Here is a 19181-nt window from a genome sequence, read left to right as displayed (position 1 = left end):
CCCAAAATATGAGGTTCTTTTCTCCACTGGTATCATGGTGCCATGCTAGGTATCTGGCTTGAGCCATCTAGCTTCTGTGTCTAGGGGGTGTCCACATTGGTGCTTGAGGATTCCAGTGGTCTGGTGGATTATCTACATATTCTAGTGTCAGCCAGAAGTGAAGAGAAATACAGACTCTGTCCCTCTTCATGGAAGACAATGCCCTCTTAGGGAGGTTTCTGCAGACAAAGGACAATACCTCAAGGACATGTAGGAACATGAATGAGAAAACCAGGCTGGGCTTAATGCTATCAGCCATCACTGTGTTCTTGAGCTCACGCCAAGGGTTTGTGGGGCCTGTTTCCCAATGACTGAATGTCAGTGTATAGCAGTGGATGTGTGCCTGTGCTCAGAACATGGTTACTGCGAGCGAGTCAAGCTATGCTGCTGTGACCAATTTCCCAGGTTGGTTTTTACTAAACAACTTCTCAGTAACAAACCTTGTATTAAAGTTCAGTCTCACCTTCCCCTGACACAGCTTGTGCCTTATCACTGGTCAACCTGTCTGCCTCAGCCTTCCCTTCTCCAAGGAACAAGTGACATAAACCACTTGTAATTCTTGTGCTCAAGGTATTTCACCGTCTTGCTCACCTTTCTCTGGAGGTTCTCTAACAGTTTGATGTCTTTCTTACATTGTGGTGCCCAAAACTTCCCCCAGCACTCGAGGTGAGGCTGTCCCAGCTCAGAGCAGAGAGGACTCCCCTCCCTTGCCTGGCTGTGATGCTGTGCCTGATGCCCCCAGGACAGGGCTGGCCCTCCTGGCTGCTAGGGCACTGCTGACTCACGTTCAACTTTCCATCGACCTGGACTCCCAGATCACTTTCTGCAGGGCTTTTCCCCAGCCTTTCATCCCCCAGTGCATATGTATAACCAGGTTCAACCCATCCCAGATGGAGAATTGAGTGTGTGCTCTTGTTCAGTTTCATGCAGCTGGCAATTGCCCAGCTCTTCAGTCTATCCTGATCTCTCTGTAGCTCCTTTCTACCCTGCAGAGAGTCTCGTCTAGTATCATTGGCACATTTTACATTTAATTCCTGCATCCACATCATTTACAAAAACATTACAAATAGAGCACTGGTGTCTGGCCACTAACCTGATATAACCTCATTTACTGTAACCCTTTGAGCCCAACCTGTGAGCCAGTTGTTTACCCAGTGTATTATAAATTTGCTCAGCTGAATGCTGGACATTTTATCCAGGATACTTTTGGAGACAGTATTAAAAGGTCTGCTAAAATCCAAACCCACCACATCTACTGGCTTCCTTTGGTTAGCTAGGAGGATGACCTTGTCATAAAAGGAAATAACGTTGGCTAAGCAGGACTTCCCCCTTGTGAATCTATGCTGGGTGTGCCCAGTGACTGCATTGTCTCCCAAATGTTTTTCAGTTACTCTCAGAATAACCTTCTCTGTTTTATCAGGGACTGAAGTGAGACTGGAGGGCCTGTAATTGCTGGAGCCTTCCTTCTTACCCTTCTTAAAAATTGGGAGAACTGAGCTGAGAGTTGATTTTTCACCTGTGAGTCTCAAAAGATGTGGGTTCCATGTCCACCACCCTTCCATGGGGGTTAAGAGTATTACAGACCAGGCCCTGTACCCCTAGAACAGCACAGTGGCCAGACATGCCACAAGGCCTGAAACTGGAAAGGAATTGAAGTTTAGATATGGTTGATATATCTGAGTAAATAACTTAATAAAACTTTATGAGAGTAAGAAATATATAATACCATCTTGTGTAGACAGCCTTTACTAGGAGAGTTCTAACTGTACTCTTAAGTCCTCTGTAAGTACTGTACTTCCTGCTAAACCATTCCAGGGTGTAATAGTCACTTCAGAGACCACAAGACCAATACATGCACTTCATAACTCAAAAGGTATTTCCAGTGTGCTTCACACTTTCCAAACCCTCCTCTACTATTTCCCTGTCTTACCACAAACAATTCTGCTGTCATTGGTCTTACTATCTTCACTTCTCTCAGATGTAGTTTTCTCAATGTCATCTTAGAACTTCCTCCTTAAAATCTCTACTTTTAATTAAACACTTGTTAGATACAGAAAGTGCTTTGAAGGATTGGTATGCAACAGTAGTAATTGAAAAAAGAAATTAATTCGGATTCATTTAATCACTTCATAATTTTCTGATTTCAGGTTTTTCTCATATTAAGCCTCAAGGGATTTTCTTTTTTCCTTTGTTTACTGTTGTTGACTTGTTTCTTCTGTGATTTCATATCTCTGTTTAAAGCAGCAACAGTATATCAGCTCTTTCTGATTCTGCTTGCTGATCATCTTCCTGTAAAAGTGAGATGTAATGAGAACAGAAATTTGTGCAAATTACAATTTGTGTTGGGCGAGCCATCATCAAGTAGCTGACACAACTTCTCAGAAACCCATTTGCATTATTGTGGCCTGGGATGACCCAGGATTATGCTTCTGCCTCAGAGTCCCACGTGCAATGGTCTCTGCAAAGGTCTTGATTAAACTCTTCTAACTCAGCCAAGGAATTTCCCAATCAGTTATTTTTACTCTAAAGATAACCCTGGAGAGTTACACATCTCTGCAAAACAGAAAAGCAACCATGAGACACATATCTCCGCCCAGTGTTATCTTTGCCCTTTTTGTTATGTTTAGAACTAGGTAAACTTTGCCAATTTTATTTTCTTGAGTCTCATTTTCTGGACAGTGTATGCTTCTTTTCCTTGCCAGCCTCAGTCTCTAACCCTTTGCACCATATATTTAGTGATAGGAGACTCCTCTTCTGCACCCTCTAAGCGTGGGACAACACCTACTAGGTGGATTGATTATGCAGAATAATGTAGTCCCAAACATTTTGTGCTTGTTCCTTCCAACAGGTCCAAAGACACCCCACCCCACCCTAGACTATGCCAGGCCACAGAATATACTGGCTGCATCCAGATGGAATGATATTCAGAAGACAAAAGGGAGTTCACAGCTACATTCAGGTATGTTCCATATCCTGCATGTTTCCCAGTTTAGGAAAATCTTTTTTTTTTTTAATTGCAGTTCAAGGCCAATATGGCAAAGATGATAAAATATTTATCTTCTGCCAATAACTACATCAAAAACATGGTAAAATATGGCATGATTCTATTATTACAGTAATTTCACGATTATAAGCCGCACTGATTATAAGCCGCACTTCTGGGTTTCAGCAACTTTTTGGTTTTTGTCCATACATAAGCCGCACCTGATTATAAGCCGCATGTTACAATACAGAGTGTGATAAAAGGTATCTGTTCTATCACCATCTGTTGAGGGTGGGGACAGTGATCCTTATCTCAATGGCAGATAATTTGCTAATGGGCCATCCATTGAAACCAGGCAAGGCATTGTTCTTTATCTTTTCACACCCCATCCTTCCTCCAGCCAGTCATTGTCTGCTAATGGCCATTGAGTCCCACTGCGTGACTGATAAAATTACTGCATCCCATTGAAAGTTGCTCCAGCCAGGGGGAAGAGCCCAACATTTCTTACCAAGATAAAAACAGAGGTTTTGGGACACTAAGGGAGCCCCTTTCTCCACTGGACTCCAGAGGAAAACCGGATTTCTCCACATCACCACTGGACCTCCAGAGGGAAACTGCACCTTCTGCAGGAGCACTGCTCCAACTGAGCCACATCTGTCACTGCAGGAGGATGCAGCCACCATTTAATGGGACTGCTACCAACACCCTGCCTGACGGTGTCAGGGTTTGGAGTTTGTTTCTTTGTAGTACTGTATTTCTATTTTAATTTCCCTAGAAAAGAACTGTTATTCCTAATTCCCATATTTTTGCCTGAAAGCCCCTTGATTTCAAAATTATAATAATTTGGAGAGAGGGGGTTTGCATTCTCCATTTCAAAGAGAAACTCCTGCCTTTCTCAGCAGACACCTGTCCTCCAAACTAAAACAGCAACTTTTCGTTCTTTGTCCATATATAAGCCGCACCTGATTATAAGCCGCACTTTGGGTTGGGACCAAAATTTTAGTCAAAATGGTGCGGCTTATAATCGTGAAATTACTGTAGTTATCTTGCAGTAGGTTTTCAACAACATCAAAAGCAGTCACAGCATTGTCGTTGTCACATATTTCTATAAAACTATGTGTTTCTTTCACAACCTGTATGTTTTTTAGTAATGAATGACAAGCAACAGTCAGTGGGCCCTCATTCTGTGTTTTCAGATTAACTCTTTAAACCATATTCAGGTTCTTAGATTCTCATAGAAGGTAAAGGCTGGTTTCCGATGTAATTTATGTTCTCTGGGTGTGAAACCTACATTGCAGAGACATTTCATTACCTGTTTAGGGAGATGGAAGAGGTCATCTATGTAAAAATCTGGAGAATTAAATATGCTAGTGGCTTAGCTTCTAAATAAGCAATAGAAGAAAAATGTTTTTAGTTTAAAGTTGCCCTAAAATATCTATGGCATAAAATACAACCTCATTGTTCCAAAGGAATTCCCCATAATTTATTGTTAAACACTAACCAGTCCTAGCAGACATTTCTTAATAGACTAAACCTTGCAAGTATTGAGTCATATCTCTTGTATTGTGCCACATTACTTTTCTTTTTTTTTCTTTTTCGTTTTTACTGCTTTGATAGATTAAAATAGAAAACATGTGGAGCCACAAAGTTCTTCAAGTTTCAGTCTAATGCAGCTTCATAGGAAACAGTTATGCACTTTCAATTGTTCATTCTTTCCAGTATCAGGTAGATTTTGAGATTATATTTGCCAACATACTTCCCTGCTTCCAGGTTTAATAAATGTTAGAAGAAAGAAAAGGTCTGTGGCCTGGTATCCCGCTGCATATTTCTGTATCCAGAGGCTAATGACCTTTCAGTTAATCCAGTTTCAAAATGGCAGAAAGAATCATGGATAATCTAATGTGGAAGTTCATAGTACTGGTACAATTGATTTCTTCTGCTAGAGGAAAATAAACCTAACTCACTGCTTTCTAAAATGTAGGAAAAAGTTGTGTCAGTTTGATTTGCTTAAGACTATTCCTACAGGAAATAACAAGCTGGCATCTTTAGAGAAATGCTTCTGTTTCCTGTAAAACATTGTGTTAACATCTCTAGATGCAAAATGAGAAAGGAAATGTGTCATTGACAGAGAAGCCAGCTAGTCTTGTGCTTTCCCCAAACTACATCTCATCTGTAACAGTTTGGTTCCCCCAAAAGATCTTCTTTGAGAGTAAAATAAGGGCCTTCCTTCTTTTTTGCCTGCACTAACATAACACCGGTTGCATTTCTCCTAAACTCATGACTACACTATTAACTAGTAACCCCTCAAAAATTCCTCTTACAATTTTTGCCTTTTAAACAAAAATTAGATTAGGTCATAATAATTACAATACATTTGACATTTGGAGAAGACTCTCATTTTTGTTTGGTTTTGTTGCTCTGTTTTCTGATGGCTGCTGTTGGTTAGAAAGGAGATTGCAAGAATTCTTTTTTTCCTGAAAAAGCAGAATTTCTTAGGTGTTATCCCAATATTCAGGTCTCAAGGCAGGAAAGATCCAACAAACATGAAATCAGAAATGAAGACCTCCTACACATAATTTGGTTAAAGACCAACAATTACTCCTAAGTCTTCTGTTTAATAAGCAACAAAAATACAGTACTGTCTTCTCACTGGCTGTAAATCTCTGTGAAGTGACACAGAGGCTCCTGGAGTGCCATGTTTCAGCCACGGACTGCACAGGATCTGGATGCCATAAAATGATAAAACTACTGCAGCTGACATATACCTCAGAATAGTTCAGATACTATATAGTCTTACCACATTTTGTAACCTGGAGCATGCCTGTAGGAGGCTTCCTGCTTTTCCCATTAGCTCCCTAATTAGCTTAATTTCTCCTATACTTGCACTATAAACATTTCTCCCATGTTTGAGTTTTTGTTTTCCATAACTTTTTACTGTTGATTGGTTGCTGTAACCTCATCTCAAAAAGGTTTTTTCAAAACCTCTGCTTTTTATTACGATGGACCCAGTCAAACAGGAACAGGGTCCCCAGGGCAGTGGTCACAGCACCAGCCTGACAGAGTTCAGGAAGTGTTTGGACAATGCTCTCAGGCACAAGGTGTGACTCCTGGGGATGGTGCTGTGAAGAGTTGGGAGTTGGACTTGATGATTCCAGTGGGTCCCTTCCAACTCTGCACATTCTGTGATTCCGAAAAACTGTTGAATTTTGGAATGGCTCAGGATTCAGACAATGTTGCAGAACTGTATTTCCCAGTTACTCTCTCCCAGTGAAATGGATTCAAACTTTGAGTAAGGATTCAATTAGGTATTCCATTGCTGCTCAAGCCCTGTGTTTGGGCCAGTACTTTTGTCTGAATTATACCAAGAGATAGTTGTTTTGCCAAAGATAATTGTAATTATTGGCTGAGATACTTTTATTCATCAATGTGCTCATTTAAGACAGCAAATAAATAAATAAATAAACAAAATAAACAGGCTCTGTCATAGTACAGTATATCTTAAACAAACAATCTTTTTACCATGTGTTGATGATTAATGAATGGCTGCTTCTGGCAAACCACTCAACTGTAGCTCCAGGCATGGGACATCATGAGTTTCCAAAAAAATAGTAACAGCTCCCCTTATACATGCTTCAGACAGCCACTATACATTGCAGTTTCCATGAAAAACAGGATTTTGGACTTGGATGAGTTGATTTTTTATAGGTCAGAGCTTATAGCTCATATAAATTGTGCACACATTCCTCAATGGCACAGGCCTCCCTAATATAAAAACAGATGCAGCCTTGTGTTCATGTGGTTCATAGAGTGTGTCAGTGTTGGACTTTTCATTAAAAAAATATCCTGCAGTGGTTGAAAACAAGCCCTTCTTGCTTGACTAATTCTGTCCCTTTTCCATTCCTGCCCACTTCCCCTTTCCTGCTGTAGTGGTGCAAGCATTACAGCTGGGCACATCTGCCTCTTGTAACCATCTCCAGCATTTCCACTTTGGGAAACAAACACAAAAAACACTGTAGCAGCATTACTGACAGATAACAGAGCATTTCCATTTTTTTTTTTTTTCCTAGTATTGTCTGGATGTTGTATATTATACTTCTCCAAGCTTGGCCAGCAGGGTGAAAGCCTGACTTGCTGTGGTTGTGACACACCAGAACAGGTTGAATCTCCTGGAGAGGATAGGAGATGCAGAGTTGGCTCTTCCCCAGGAGCATGGGGGTGTTTCTGGAGCACAGACCTGGCAGCAGGGGAGGCTGGGCAGCAGGGTGCTCTGCTCAGCGGGACCAGGCTGGCAGCCAGGTCACACAAGGCATGGAAAAAAAGAGACATTCAGAACACTGAAAGTGATGGGTTCAGTTTCTTCAGCTTGGGAAGGTAATGAAAATTGTTGGATTGACACTGCTGAAAAAGAAGGGAGAGTTGAAAAAGAGGAGCTTTCTTTTTAGAGCATCTTACTCAGGAGGCCTGATTTTCTCAAATTTTGATCTATTTTATTAGTTCTGCAAAAGGGCAGTGGCCACAAAATGTTGAGAGAGATCTGAGGGGTCATGGGTAGGTTTGGGCATCACAGACAACTCTCTTCTGGTTCAGCTGTCACAGAAGCCGCAAAACTTCTGTGCAGCTTTGGGACAGGTCAAGGGCCAGTGCCAGTAAATGCAGGTAACCATAAGGCTCTTGTAGTACTGGCTGTTGTGTACTCAGTTCTATTTCTGAAACAATGCATGTCAAAAGAAGGGGTGACAGAAGATAACTAGAGTAGAGAGACTGGCCAAAAAGCAAGCAGAAGGTGAATGAGGAAAGGGTAAAAATACTTGGAGGTGCCAGAGACACTGGTTTAAATAGAAAAACAGAGGGACCTGTAGTTATTATAGCCTTCCAACAGAGCTACAAGAAAACACCCTGGAGATGTTGTAATACCTTTGGATGTAGCTGGTTTATTTATCTTGTTTGGTTTTATATTTCCTTCCAAAGAGAATGTTATTATTCCAGTGGTATCACCTACTCAGATCTGTGTTCAGGCAGATGCTGAGACACTAGATAGAGCAAGTGTGGATGAAGCCCACCAAGACCATTAAAGTGCTGGAGCATGTGAAGTGTGAAGAACCTTCAGAGAAGGTTCTTCCTCCAGGAGAAGGCTCAAGGTGGAGGAGACATTATTGCAGTCTCTAAAGCTCATCAGAGCATACAGAAAGAGAAGACAGAGCCAGACCATTGTCAAAGGTGCACTGATAGGACAGGTGGCATATGTGAAATTCTAATTACATTCTGATAACAAGGAAACTTTAATTTTTTAACCAGGAAGCTGGTCAAACTCTTGAAGAGGATCCCAGAGACTGTACACCCTTCATCCCTAAACATACTCAGAACTATCTGGCAAAGCCATGACTTACCTGGTCTAGTTGGATACATTTAAAGCAACATCAGGTTGAAATGCTCTCCAGAGGCCTCTTCCAACTTAATTCATCCTGTGACTCTATGACCTAACCAATTATCCTCGGGTTTACTTTCCACAACAAAATTATAATATTAATAGCTTTAGTTAAAACAAGGAACTTTTCCTCATTAAACTGCTCTTAGTGTTCTTTGTAAAAACAGCCTCTGAAAAAATTTATTTTGTCATTATTATTTTCAAACACTTATTGTAGACAAGCAGTCATGAAATACACAGCTGAACTGGAGAAACAGGAACATAATGATGCTGACCCTCCTTCCTAGCTTGGATATGACTGGGATGGTAACATACCTCCTTCACCAAAAAATACAGATCAGGGCCTGAAAAAAAATTCTTCAAAATGAAAAATGAAGAAATTGTGCAACATCTCTACAGTTCAAGGGTTTTTCTCTAGAGCATGAAAAGACCACTGTATTATTTGTTATTAAAACTAATCACTCTTTAATAAAAGGCCATTTGTTGCATTAGTAAGGAAGCATAACAAATCTTTCTCACAGGAGTATGAATGCCTTCAAGCAAGACAGCTGCACTCAGACAGCACTGCTATTTCTCAGATGTTGATTCAAGCTGTCTTCATCCTTCAATAATGAAAGTTTTGTAGTCCTGTGCAGAGTAAGCAATGAATAAATTTGCATGTGTTTGAGGTTCTTGTTTGCCATGAAGGTCTTCTCCAGGACATAAACACTCTGACTCCCCAGAGAACTTCACACTTGATGTGGTTGGTACTCATCAAGTACAGCCTTCTTGACGAATTAAGAGCAGTGAGTAGGTAATGACTACAGATTCTTTAATACACAACTACACCCATACATTTATGCACAGTTCTCCACTTCTCAACAGTCACTTGTGCACCCAGAGCCCTCATTCTCACAAAAGCCTCTTGGGCTCAGTCCAGCTCTCTAAACAAGCTGATGTTCATGTCTGCAGATCTGAACTGTGGGCTGGCTGGCAGATGCAAGAGCAGGAGAACCAAATTACAGGGAGCACAGATGAAAAAACTGTTAAATTATAAATTTGTTCCAGTTACAAGAATGACTTCTCATCAAATGGACAAAAAAGATATATGAGCATACAAGGGGATTCGCCATTCAAATTCTAATTGCTGATAACCTACTAATCTTTCCTCGTCTAGAGAAAAATACAGTTTCCCCTCATTGTAGCAGAACAAGACACTGTTCAATGCCTTTGGGGAAACTCCCAAGGATTTGTCCTTCTTCAACTCATTCTTGACCTTTATATTAACATTCTAGCTGGTCTCAACATGTATTGACTTGGAAAGAGGCAGTAGCTTTAGTGGTAGCACAATTTTTCTGCTGGTTGATTTAAACTTGTTTAAGTGAGTAACTAACAATCCTGATGTTTAATAATTGCTAGATTTAGAAAATTAATTCAAAGCCCAAGTTTGCTTTCTTTTGAATGTAGAACAAATAACCTGTTTTCTTACTATGTTCTCCCTTAACACAGCCTTAACCTCAGAGGCTGATAGGCTTTGTATTTCAGGTGAATAATGGGACCATTTAAGGGATTTGATCTTGTGAAGTACCTACTAAACTGTTTTTATGTTTTCATGTGGTGTGAATTTTGAGGTGCATTTTTCACTTTGGCTGCAGGAGGGGATGGAAATCACTAGTTTCAAATATTTTTCTAGATATCCAAAGCCATAATAATTTATTAATTTTGTAACTTAAAAAAGTATAATAATAACTTGTGTCAAATAATATTGCAATGCCTTTAGTAATACTATTAGAAATATTTTATATATTAGTGTTTATATTAAAAATACATATAATTTGTCATCTGTATCACTGCCTATCTCAACCCAACAAACAGTACACACAACAGTAAACAGGAAGTGGAGTTTTTAACCACCCTGAATTACAGTAGATATGCTGAATTCCATTAGCTAGGGGCAATTATACCTCCTGCAGAATCCTGTGGCAAAGGAGAAGTTAATTTCATAATTTACCATTATGACCTAAAGTACATACACATATATACAAAACTTAAAGCCTGAGCTGACAGTCTGAATTCTCTCCTGCTCCTCACCATCCCCTCAGCTGGCAGGGACTCTTACACTTCATCTTACAACACGAATTTCACTACTGTTTTTATAAGGTGCCATAGAGAAGTATGGAAAGGCTTTTAAAAGCTCCATTTACTTTACTGTGTGCTTGCATTTCAGTAACACAGGATCCTCCACAAAAATTTGGCCTGCCCTTGTGCAGGGCAGACCTGTTCCCCTCACCTCCCTCCTCTGCCTTCCTGCCTCCAAGAGCTGCCTGGCAGCTTTGCAGGACAGGGCCCTAAGTCAGAGCAAAGAGATTCCAGTTCTCAGTTACAGGGGCAACACTTCCTATCTATGGCAGCTTTTCCTCCAGGAGAATGTTCATGTGGACTCTCCCCTGAAGTGCAGTTGGAGGAGTGCTCCGCCTTGAAATCAGCCAGATCCATGGCACTTCTATTTATTTTAAAAGCTTTTCTTTGCAGATGAGCAGTGGTAAACATAGCTGGAGTTCTTATTTCTATCACAAACCAGAAGTTCAGGATGACACGGCGCAAATTCTGCCATTTCACAGAAGTATTTTTACACAGGGAGTACCCATCACCCAGGCAGAAACTGCTCAGGGTTCAAACACCAAATGAGGAGACCACATAACAACTACTCTGAAAGCGATCTGTTCCTATCCATGATACAACTTAGTTGAAGAAAATTCTCTGCATTTTGCATAAACTGCAGCATTCTCACAATATTGAGATATTTAATTTAAAACTATAACAGAGCTTGCAAAGCATGCCATCTTGGAAGTGTTGAAAATGTTTTGGTATTCTTTTATTTTTAAATGACAACTCCAAACTTTTGTTTGAAAGCTAAGTGGGTCAAGTTATATAAATTCTGAATATGTAAGATCATCTTGTTCCTAAAAGGCACTAATAGTAAACCAGACTGTTTAGCACCAGCACTGTCACAAGCAAATCTTGCGTTAAAATGCTCTCATTTTTAATAGTTTCTCTTTTATATTAATAATATTCATCCAAAATGTTTCATAATTTTACAGAAGTGTTCCTTTGTAGTTTCTTGATTTAATCTCTTTGGCCTATTCCACCTTTAAGAACTCCTCAGCTTGACAGACTGGATCCAGCTTTGGCTTTTAAGGTACACTTTGCCATTTTGTGTGTCAGCCTTAATCCATTTGTCTTTTTCATCCCTTTGATTCATGTGACCTGGAAAAGAGAGTTATCTTAGTTTAATTTGACACACAGTAAATATATCATCTTCACATTGTCATTTTTTTCCAAGCTCCCTGGAAGCACTTACAGCACTGTTATTTGGTAGAATTTGTGTACTTTTAGCAAAAAACTTCTGACATTTCCTTCTTGATAGTTTTTTTGCATTAATCTAATGTCCCATAATACATCTTTACAATAGCTTAGTGGTTTTTATTATAAAGCACTGCACTTTTTATTCTAAGCTAAGAAATGTGTTATGGTGGGTTGACCCTGGTTGGATATCAGGTACCAAAGCCACTCTACCATTTTCTTTCTCAAATGAATAATCAGCCAGAGAAAATGTAAAAAGAGGCTCGTGGGTCAGAATAAGGACAGGGAGAGTTCAGTCACCAGTTGATGTCACAGGGGAAAAGACTCAACTTGGGGAAAAAAGGTCATTTATTCCCAATCAAATCAGAAAAGGGTAATAAGAAATAAAGCCAAATCTTAGAAACATATCCCACTCACCCCTCCCTTTGCTCCAGGCTTAATTTTACTGCTGTTTTCTCTACTTCCTCCCCACCAGAGGCACAGAGGGACAGAGAATGAGAATTTTGGTCAGTTCACACATTATCTCTGCCACGCCTTCCTCTGCAGGAGGAGAACTCCTCATGATCCTCCCCTGCTCTGACATGGAGTCCTCCACAAGCTGCAGGGGGATGTCTGCACCCCTCCAGGGGCTGCACCAGGGGCTGCAGGGGAATCTCTACTCTGGCATCTGGAGCACCTCCTGCCCCTGCTTCTGCACTGGCCTGCACATCAGCAGGGCTGTTTCTGTCACATATTCTCACTCCTCTCCAGCTGCTGCAGTGCAGTAGGGTTTTTCCCCTTTAACTGTGTTATTCCCCATCACTGATGGGTTCAGCCCTGGTCAGTGGTGGGTCCACCTTGAAGCAAGCTGGTGCTGGCTCTGTAGGACACAGGGAAAGCTTCTGGCAGCTTCTCACAGAAGCCACCTCTAGCCACCACTAAAATCTTGCCACACAAACTCTACATGCACTGGTTTTCTCTGGGATAGGGTTATTTTTTTTAATAGTAGCTAGGATGGACCATGTTTCAGATTTCTGTTGAAAAAAGTGTTGGCAATATATAAAATTTCTGAGTGGTCCTTTCACAGCATCGAGGCCTTTTCTGCTTCTAATATTGCCATGCCAGGGAGGAGGCTGGGGGCACACAATAAGCTAGAGGGGACAGAGCTGACCCCAAATGACCAAAGAGATATTCTGAACTGTATGGTATCATGTTCTGTGTTAGAGCTGGCAGAAGAAGGAGCAGGGGACATTCAGAGTGCTGGCATTTTTCTGACCCAATACCTGAGATACATGCCTGCTTTCCTGGGGATGGTTGAACACCTGCCTGCCCTGGGAAGTAGTGAAAGGATCCCTTATTTTGCTTGGCTTGTGTGCACAGCTTTTGCTTTATCCATCCAACTGTCTTAATCTCAAAGTCTCTTTATCCCAACCCATGAATTTTCTCACTTTTACTTTTCTGCTTCTCTCCCCCATCCCATTGGTGGGGAGTGGGTGGCTGCCTGGTGCTCAATGGCCAGTTCTGGTTAAACCATGACTCTGCATGAGATACTAATCTGGTTAAGTAATTTCAAAGATTCTAATTGTTACTGTAATCACTGAAAAGAGACATAGTATGACCTGATTGTCCAGATGACCTGACATTTTGGTACTATTACTGTTTCCTTATGATAATGGCCTAAAAAACAACCCCACAAGCCTGAGGTATCAGTCTCCTGAAGTGTTTCACATAAAATTTGTATTCACAGTCATGCTCTGAACAGCTCACTGTATAACAAAGAAGAGAGTTCAACTCAGTCTCCTCTTATAATTAAGAAACTGGGGCCAAGAGAGAATAAATGACCAAATTTATACAAAATATTTGTGTCCATTTTGGGAATTAAACTGGAATCTTTAAAGTCCCAAATCAGTGCCTTTATCACAAGATCAACCTTCACTTTGGTTTATCTTCACAAAATATCATTTATTATTATTTCAGTGTTCATTTAACTGTGTGAATTCTAAGTTTAGAACTAATTTGAGCCTGGAATAGCAAGAGGGATGGCAGGGAAGCAGATTCTGAACCAACTTTGCAAACATGCTCTGCTTTGACCTGTAACACAGCTGAAATTAAATTCTGGCCACAGCAACAACAGTGGCAAAACTCCAACTGACATCACTGCATTGGTTTCCACAAGTCAGGCCTATGTGCCAGAACTTTTCAATAGTGTTTCAGTGCTTTAGCAGTTCTAAGTGGGATTCACTTAAGTTCATGGGCCAAACCCACAGCAATTCACAACTGGCTGAGGTATGGTTTGGAAGTACAGAGTTCTCAGAGGAGTCCAGCAATGTCAGAGTTACTTGAGTGTCCCCTGTAATCAGACTACACCATGCCTTCAGGTGTCTCCATGGGGATGTCCTAGTACAATTTCTGCACTCCTCAGTGCTCCAGACAGCAGCAGTCTCAATCACACTCAGTGTCAGTATCATTGCTACAATAAAGCAGAATCCACAGACTTACTCATCACCTAATTGCAGACTTAAATCTGTGATGAATCACCAAGTTGGACAGACATACGTGTTGGTTATGGAATCCATTAAAACTGAATCACTGATTTTCAATAGTATTGTATCAGAGAGTACAGAACGAAAATTAAAACAGAATCTGTCTTTCAAGCATAGATAGCCCTTAAAACATTTAATCAGTATGGTTTTTAAACAGGAAACAGCCTCTAAGTGACAATAGATTAAACCAATAAAGAAATAGAAAGGAAAATCTCAGCTGATCCTTTAACAGAGCTGTAGAACACTAAAAACACAGCTTTTTCTCCTAGAGAGAGAGGACACAATAAATGTAGGGCAGAGATATACTTGCAGAAAGCGCATATTGGAGTGCTTGGTCCCAGTTCCTCTCTCATGTTTTTGTGACTATGGCTTGCACTTCTGTATGAGAAACAAACACTGAAGTACAGAATCAGTGCTGTAAATGGTTTCATGAACTGCTTACACCTTGGCAAAAAAGGTTAAAGAAGAGTTTAGGGAACACAGGGCAAATTTACTAGAGCCATTTTAAAGTTAAATTATTGTCTGAGCTCTGTTTCTCATTTTGTTTTTGCTGTGTGAATATAAAAAAAAAGTTTTGTTCCTTATACTTCCTCTGGAAATTTTCCTGTGAGGCAAATATTAAGATTATTAAGCCCATCACTAGTAGGAGGTTCAAAGTTATTTCTGATATTTAAATAGCTGTGTATGAGGCACTAATCAAGGACCAAGGTTTAGCTGGAGACCTTCTGACGACCGCCTGGGTCTTAACTGTACTCACTGCTTGTACTCTGAACACCATGAGCACATAAGTGGATTTTGAGGAAGACTTTGCTAACTTGATTAAATCACAAAAGCAAACAGCCTCCTGGATTGAGAATGGGGGCAGGGAAAAATTAATTTCAAAACCCACCAGTCAAGACAGCAGCATAGTTCAGGACGAGACAAATACACCATTAAGCTGTGTGGCCACCTTTTCAATAAAATGTCCAGGGAGTGTGTCCCCACTCCCACCCCTTTAAACTCCTTCTGATGTTTAAAGGAAAGTAACACCTACCTCTGCAAAACTTGAAACAATCAAGTACTGACTGTTTATTTACTTGCCTTCTTGGAGACTAGAAAAGTTGAGAGCTCTATTTTCATACCACAAAACACAAGAAGAGGATCATATTTTAAGTGTCATTCACTGGTGGCATTAGTACTGTGGTATATATCAAAAGGCTGTGAACAACTTGAGTTGAATGCAAGCTGAAACCAATAAAAATCTGTAGGATAGCATCTCATCTAATGTGTTTAATAAAAGTTGGATGAACTTTCTGTTTGACTCAAAGGAATGTAATAGTTTCCAGATACAACCTGGGTCTTTGTTTATTTTTTTTAAGATACTGCTTAAGGATCAAGGCTTCACAGAGGGCAGTGTGTAAAGGGACATTATAAAACAAAGCTCTTCCCACTCAGTTCTAGTGGCCAAGAGTCAATAAAAACTGCTTCTAAGAAAGAAGGAAAGTTCTGAAGTGCCTTGAGAACAGACAAAACGGGGGGGGGCATGACAGCAAATAGTGTTACTTCTGGGATCAGAACTGCAATGCTGACTGCAACAAACCCAAGACAGCTGCACAGTGGGAGAAGGAGCTCTACACTTGGGCAGCTGGTAAGCTTCAGATAAAACCTGAAGTTTCAGCAGACTGACATAATACAAGCTTTCAGTTATTTCCCTTTTAAAGGCAAGTTGCTTGTCCCATGTTATTCACTACCCCTTCAGCTGTGTTTGTATTCAACCCTTGAACTCCAGGCAGCTAAAAACAGAGACATTACCTTGGAGTAAACAACACAGAATTTCTCATAATGAAGACTTGTAAACACATCCATCCATAAAGCTTTGTGCAGACTCATACAGTCAGCCCCCTCTGGCACACTGGCTTTAAAGCAATCCTAAAGGGAAGGCCACAGCATTCCATAGGCTGCTCTCCCAGTACTACTGTATGAGGGACCACTGAGTGAACAGTGAGAAGTAATTATTCCAGATGGCAGGAAACATCTGTCTAGATCCCCTTTGCTCCAGCAGGGAACATCAGGCAGATGTGAAAATCATAATATTTCAGTGCATGCCTAAGTGAATGACTGTTGTAAGGAGAAAGGTGCTTCTCACCATAATCTATGGGGAGAACTAGGCAGGATGAGAAGACCTGAAGCATGTTAGTAATAGAAACCTGAAAAGTCAGAGAAAGGACAGTAGTGTCAATGTCCATTTTTTCAAAGGAATCTGGTAATTACAGGCAGGCTGACTCTCCAGAGGCACAGAGGAAGAAGAAGGCCAGCTAAGAAGTTCTGCAGTATTAAAAGAATTGGATACTTGATCATTCCATAAGGTAGAGGCAATGTGTACCTGAACATTTTCACAGGGGAAAAGGAGTTAGAGAAGTCAATGAGGGATTTCCTCTCCATGTCCTGTATACACATCTGAAGGCAGCCCTAAGTTATCATGGGAGAGTCCTATGGTGGTCATATGCATGGTCACCAGAGGCATGGCTCAGAAGAACTCTGCTCTCAGGTGGCTTAGCAAAGCTCTTGTGCTGTAGTCAGGATGGGACTAGTACCAGTACTAGTATCTGCTAATTGCTGCAATTGTTGTCATGCTGACAACTGGGAGCAAGTATATCTCAGCTTGGGAGAAAACAGTAACTCCCAAAGCATATGCTCTTTGAATAAGGACAGAAAAATACAAAGAGGTTTGCCAGTTGAGAAGGTAAGAACAGGGAGACAATAACAACAACAAACATCCACAGCCTCTGAGGAACACCTGGGACATGGTGGGACCTTTACCATGGAAACACACAGTGGCTGCAAACCAGATAAAAAGTTAAAAGATTACTCAGCACCAAGCAGGTGTTATCAGGTGAAAGGTTCCCACTGGATATGAACTTGGCACTATAAGTGGGGCAGTGAAGGAGAAACATCCAAAATCAGGCGAGTCCCTGGCACCAGTCAGAGATGAGATTTACATGGTTTATTTTCCAGACAATTAGGTTGGGAAATTGACTCCATTAGCTACAAGGACTCTGAATGACTGCAAGACTTTTTCCAGCAAGTTTACAGTGGTCAAGACACAAGTTGGCAACCAAAGCGGCTGAACTGTGTCCAGTGGCTGCAATTAATTTAGTCCCCTTCCACCCACATGCCTGATAACCTTCCTTTGTTACTGTGGAGTGGGTGGGAGCATATGGTCACAGTAACCTGAGACAAGAGAAAACAGGGCTGAAAGCCTCTCCTGAGGAAGCAGTGAATTTGCTCTGAGAGCTCACATCATCTGGTCTTCACAATCTGCAGTACTGACAGTCCTACTGCCTCTCCAAACAAGTGCTACAAGAAGTTTACCTTGCTATTTAGCTAAGTTTCCTTTACCATAAGGTCAAGTTACAATTTCCAGTCCTATTGCCAGTGGACAGAACAATTTATATATTTATTTCTCTGTAGCAACTTCTTATGTACTAGAAAAATGCATCTTCTCTTTGTCTTCTCTTGAGACAAAACCAGAACTTTTTAGTTTTCTATTGTTAATCATGATTGTAGGACTGATCACATGTTCTCCTTTAGAGACTCTACAGTTTTGAATCACAGTACTCAAAACTGGACACATTCCAGCAAAGTATTACTAATGCCATGTAAAGCCAAGGGATTATTTTGAGTTTTACAGAACAATTTTGTCAATATGCTGTTTGTTTTCAATGGTGCAACACTACTGTTTCCTGATATTATTTAAATACTACTTCTCTTCGGTCTATATAGGTAATTGTTCCTACCTCCTTACTTTGAACTTAACTTATCGGAAAATGGCCTAAAAAGCGTGTAAATCAAAATTAGATGAACTTTAACCTTGACTTTCAACATGTTTGCAAACCCTTTGATATAACTGTCTCCTAAGTTCTTTTCTGCTTAAATATTTAACACCTTTTAGCCTGCTACTCTTTCTTTTACCACATGCAGTACCTATAGCTAATTACCCACAGGCATAAGATTTAAGAACACGGGCAGACCTGGCGACAAGGAGAAGGAAGACATTGAGCAGTAAGGGCTTCCCTTCCTGCCAGGGAAAAGAAGGAACACCATGACATGATTGCAATTAGAAATTACTGAAATTACTCAAGCACTCCAAAGGCAGCTAGCCAAACACTTCCACTATGGAAGCTGGACCAGTGCTTAGCATGAACTCTGTTTTTGTAACATTTCATTATACCATACATACTACTTCTAAGACTACCTACTGATGCCAATGGAAACAGATGCCTTGCCCTTGCAAATTACTTCAAAAAATAAACTCCCTGTCCCTGCTCTCTAGTTCCCTCCTTTTCTCAGCAAGTATCTCAATTTTGTAGGAATGTCCCTTCCCTACCTAAAAGAGCAAAACACATTTTCGCACTCTCATTCCCTCTGTCTCTAGAGCTCTCACTCCAGACTTCCATCATCTTGCTTTCACTAAATCCCACTCTATTCCTTGGCTGTCTAGAAAAACCTTGGATGTGAGCACTTGTGGGACTGCAGTGTACTGACTCCCCCTCAGTGTGCAAGGGGGATGGCATGTACATGATAACAGCTCTAAAGCAGTAGGGAAAGCTCTCCTAGAGCAGCAAAGTGCAGGACAAAGTACATGTTTACCCAAGTCAGAACTCTGCCCTGTCTTCCCACTGCACAGCCTTCTCTCTGATGCCTTCAAATATTCCCAGAGGCAAGTAAAGCTTCTTAAAAGGTCACAGTTCCTTTGTTATTCACATGAGAACTGGATTTTCTGAAAAATAATCTGTTTTTAAACTAATCTTTGAACTCAAAACCATAAAACTCCTAAACTTCTATGCTCTTGTGATACAGTTTTTAACCACTTGGCAAAACCCCTCTTCAT

At 40.7% G+C, this 19181-nt stretch overlaps 1 protein-coding gene across 1 annotated transcript in view; it reads right to left on the bottom strand.

Annotated features, from left to right (window-relative positions):
- Window positions 1-8885: 8885 nt before the first annotated feature.
- FAM185A (family with sequence similarity 185 member A) overlaps window positions 8886-19181 on the bottom strand; it is a 38116-nt gene continuing 27820 nt past the window's right edge. Inside the window, exon 8 of the mRNA XM_033058739.1 lies at window positions 8886-11693. Within this exon, the coding sequence (XP_032914630.1) occupies window positions 11578-11693 (116 nt within the window). The 3' untranslated portion in view covers window positions 8886-11577. The remainder of the gene's footprint in view (window positions 11694-19181) is intronic.

Source organism: Catharus ustulatus, chromosome 4 (genome assembly GCF_009819885.2).
Source record: "Catharus ustulatus isolate bCatUst1 chromosome 4, bCatUst1.pri.v2, whole genome shotgun sequence".
NCBI lineage: Eukaryota > Metazoa > Chordata > Aves > Passeriformes > Turdidae > Catharus > Catharus ustulatus.
Note: the sequence above shows the minus strand (reverse complement) of the source record. Positions and strands in the feature narration are given on the sequence as shown.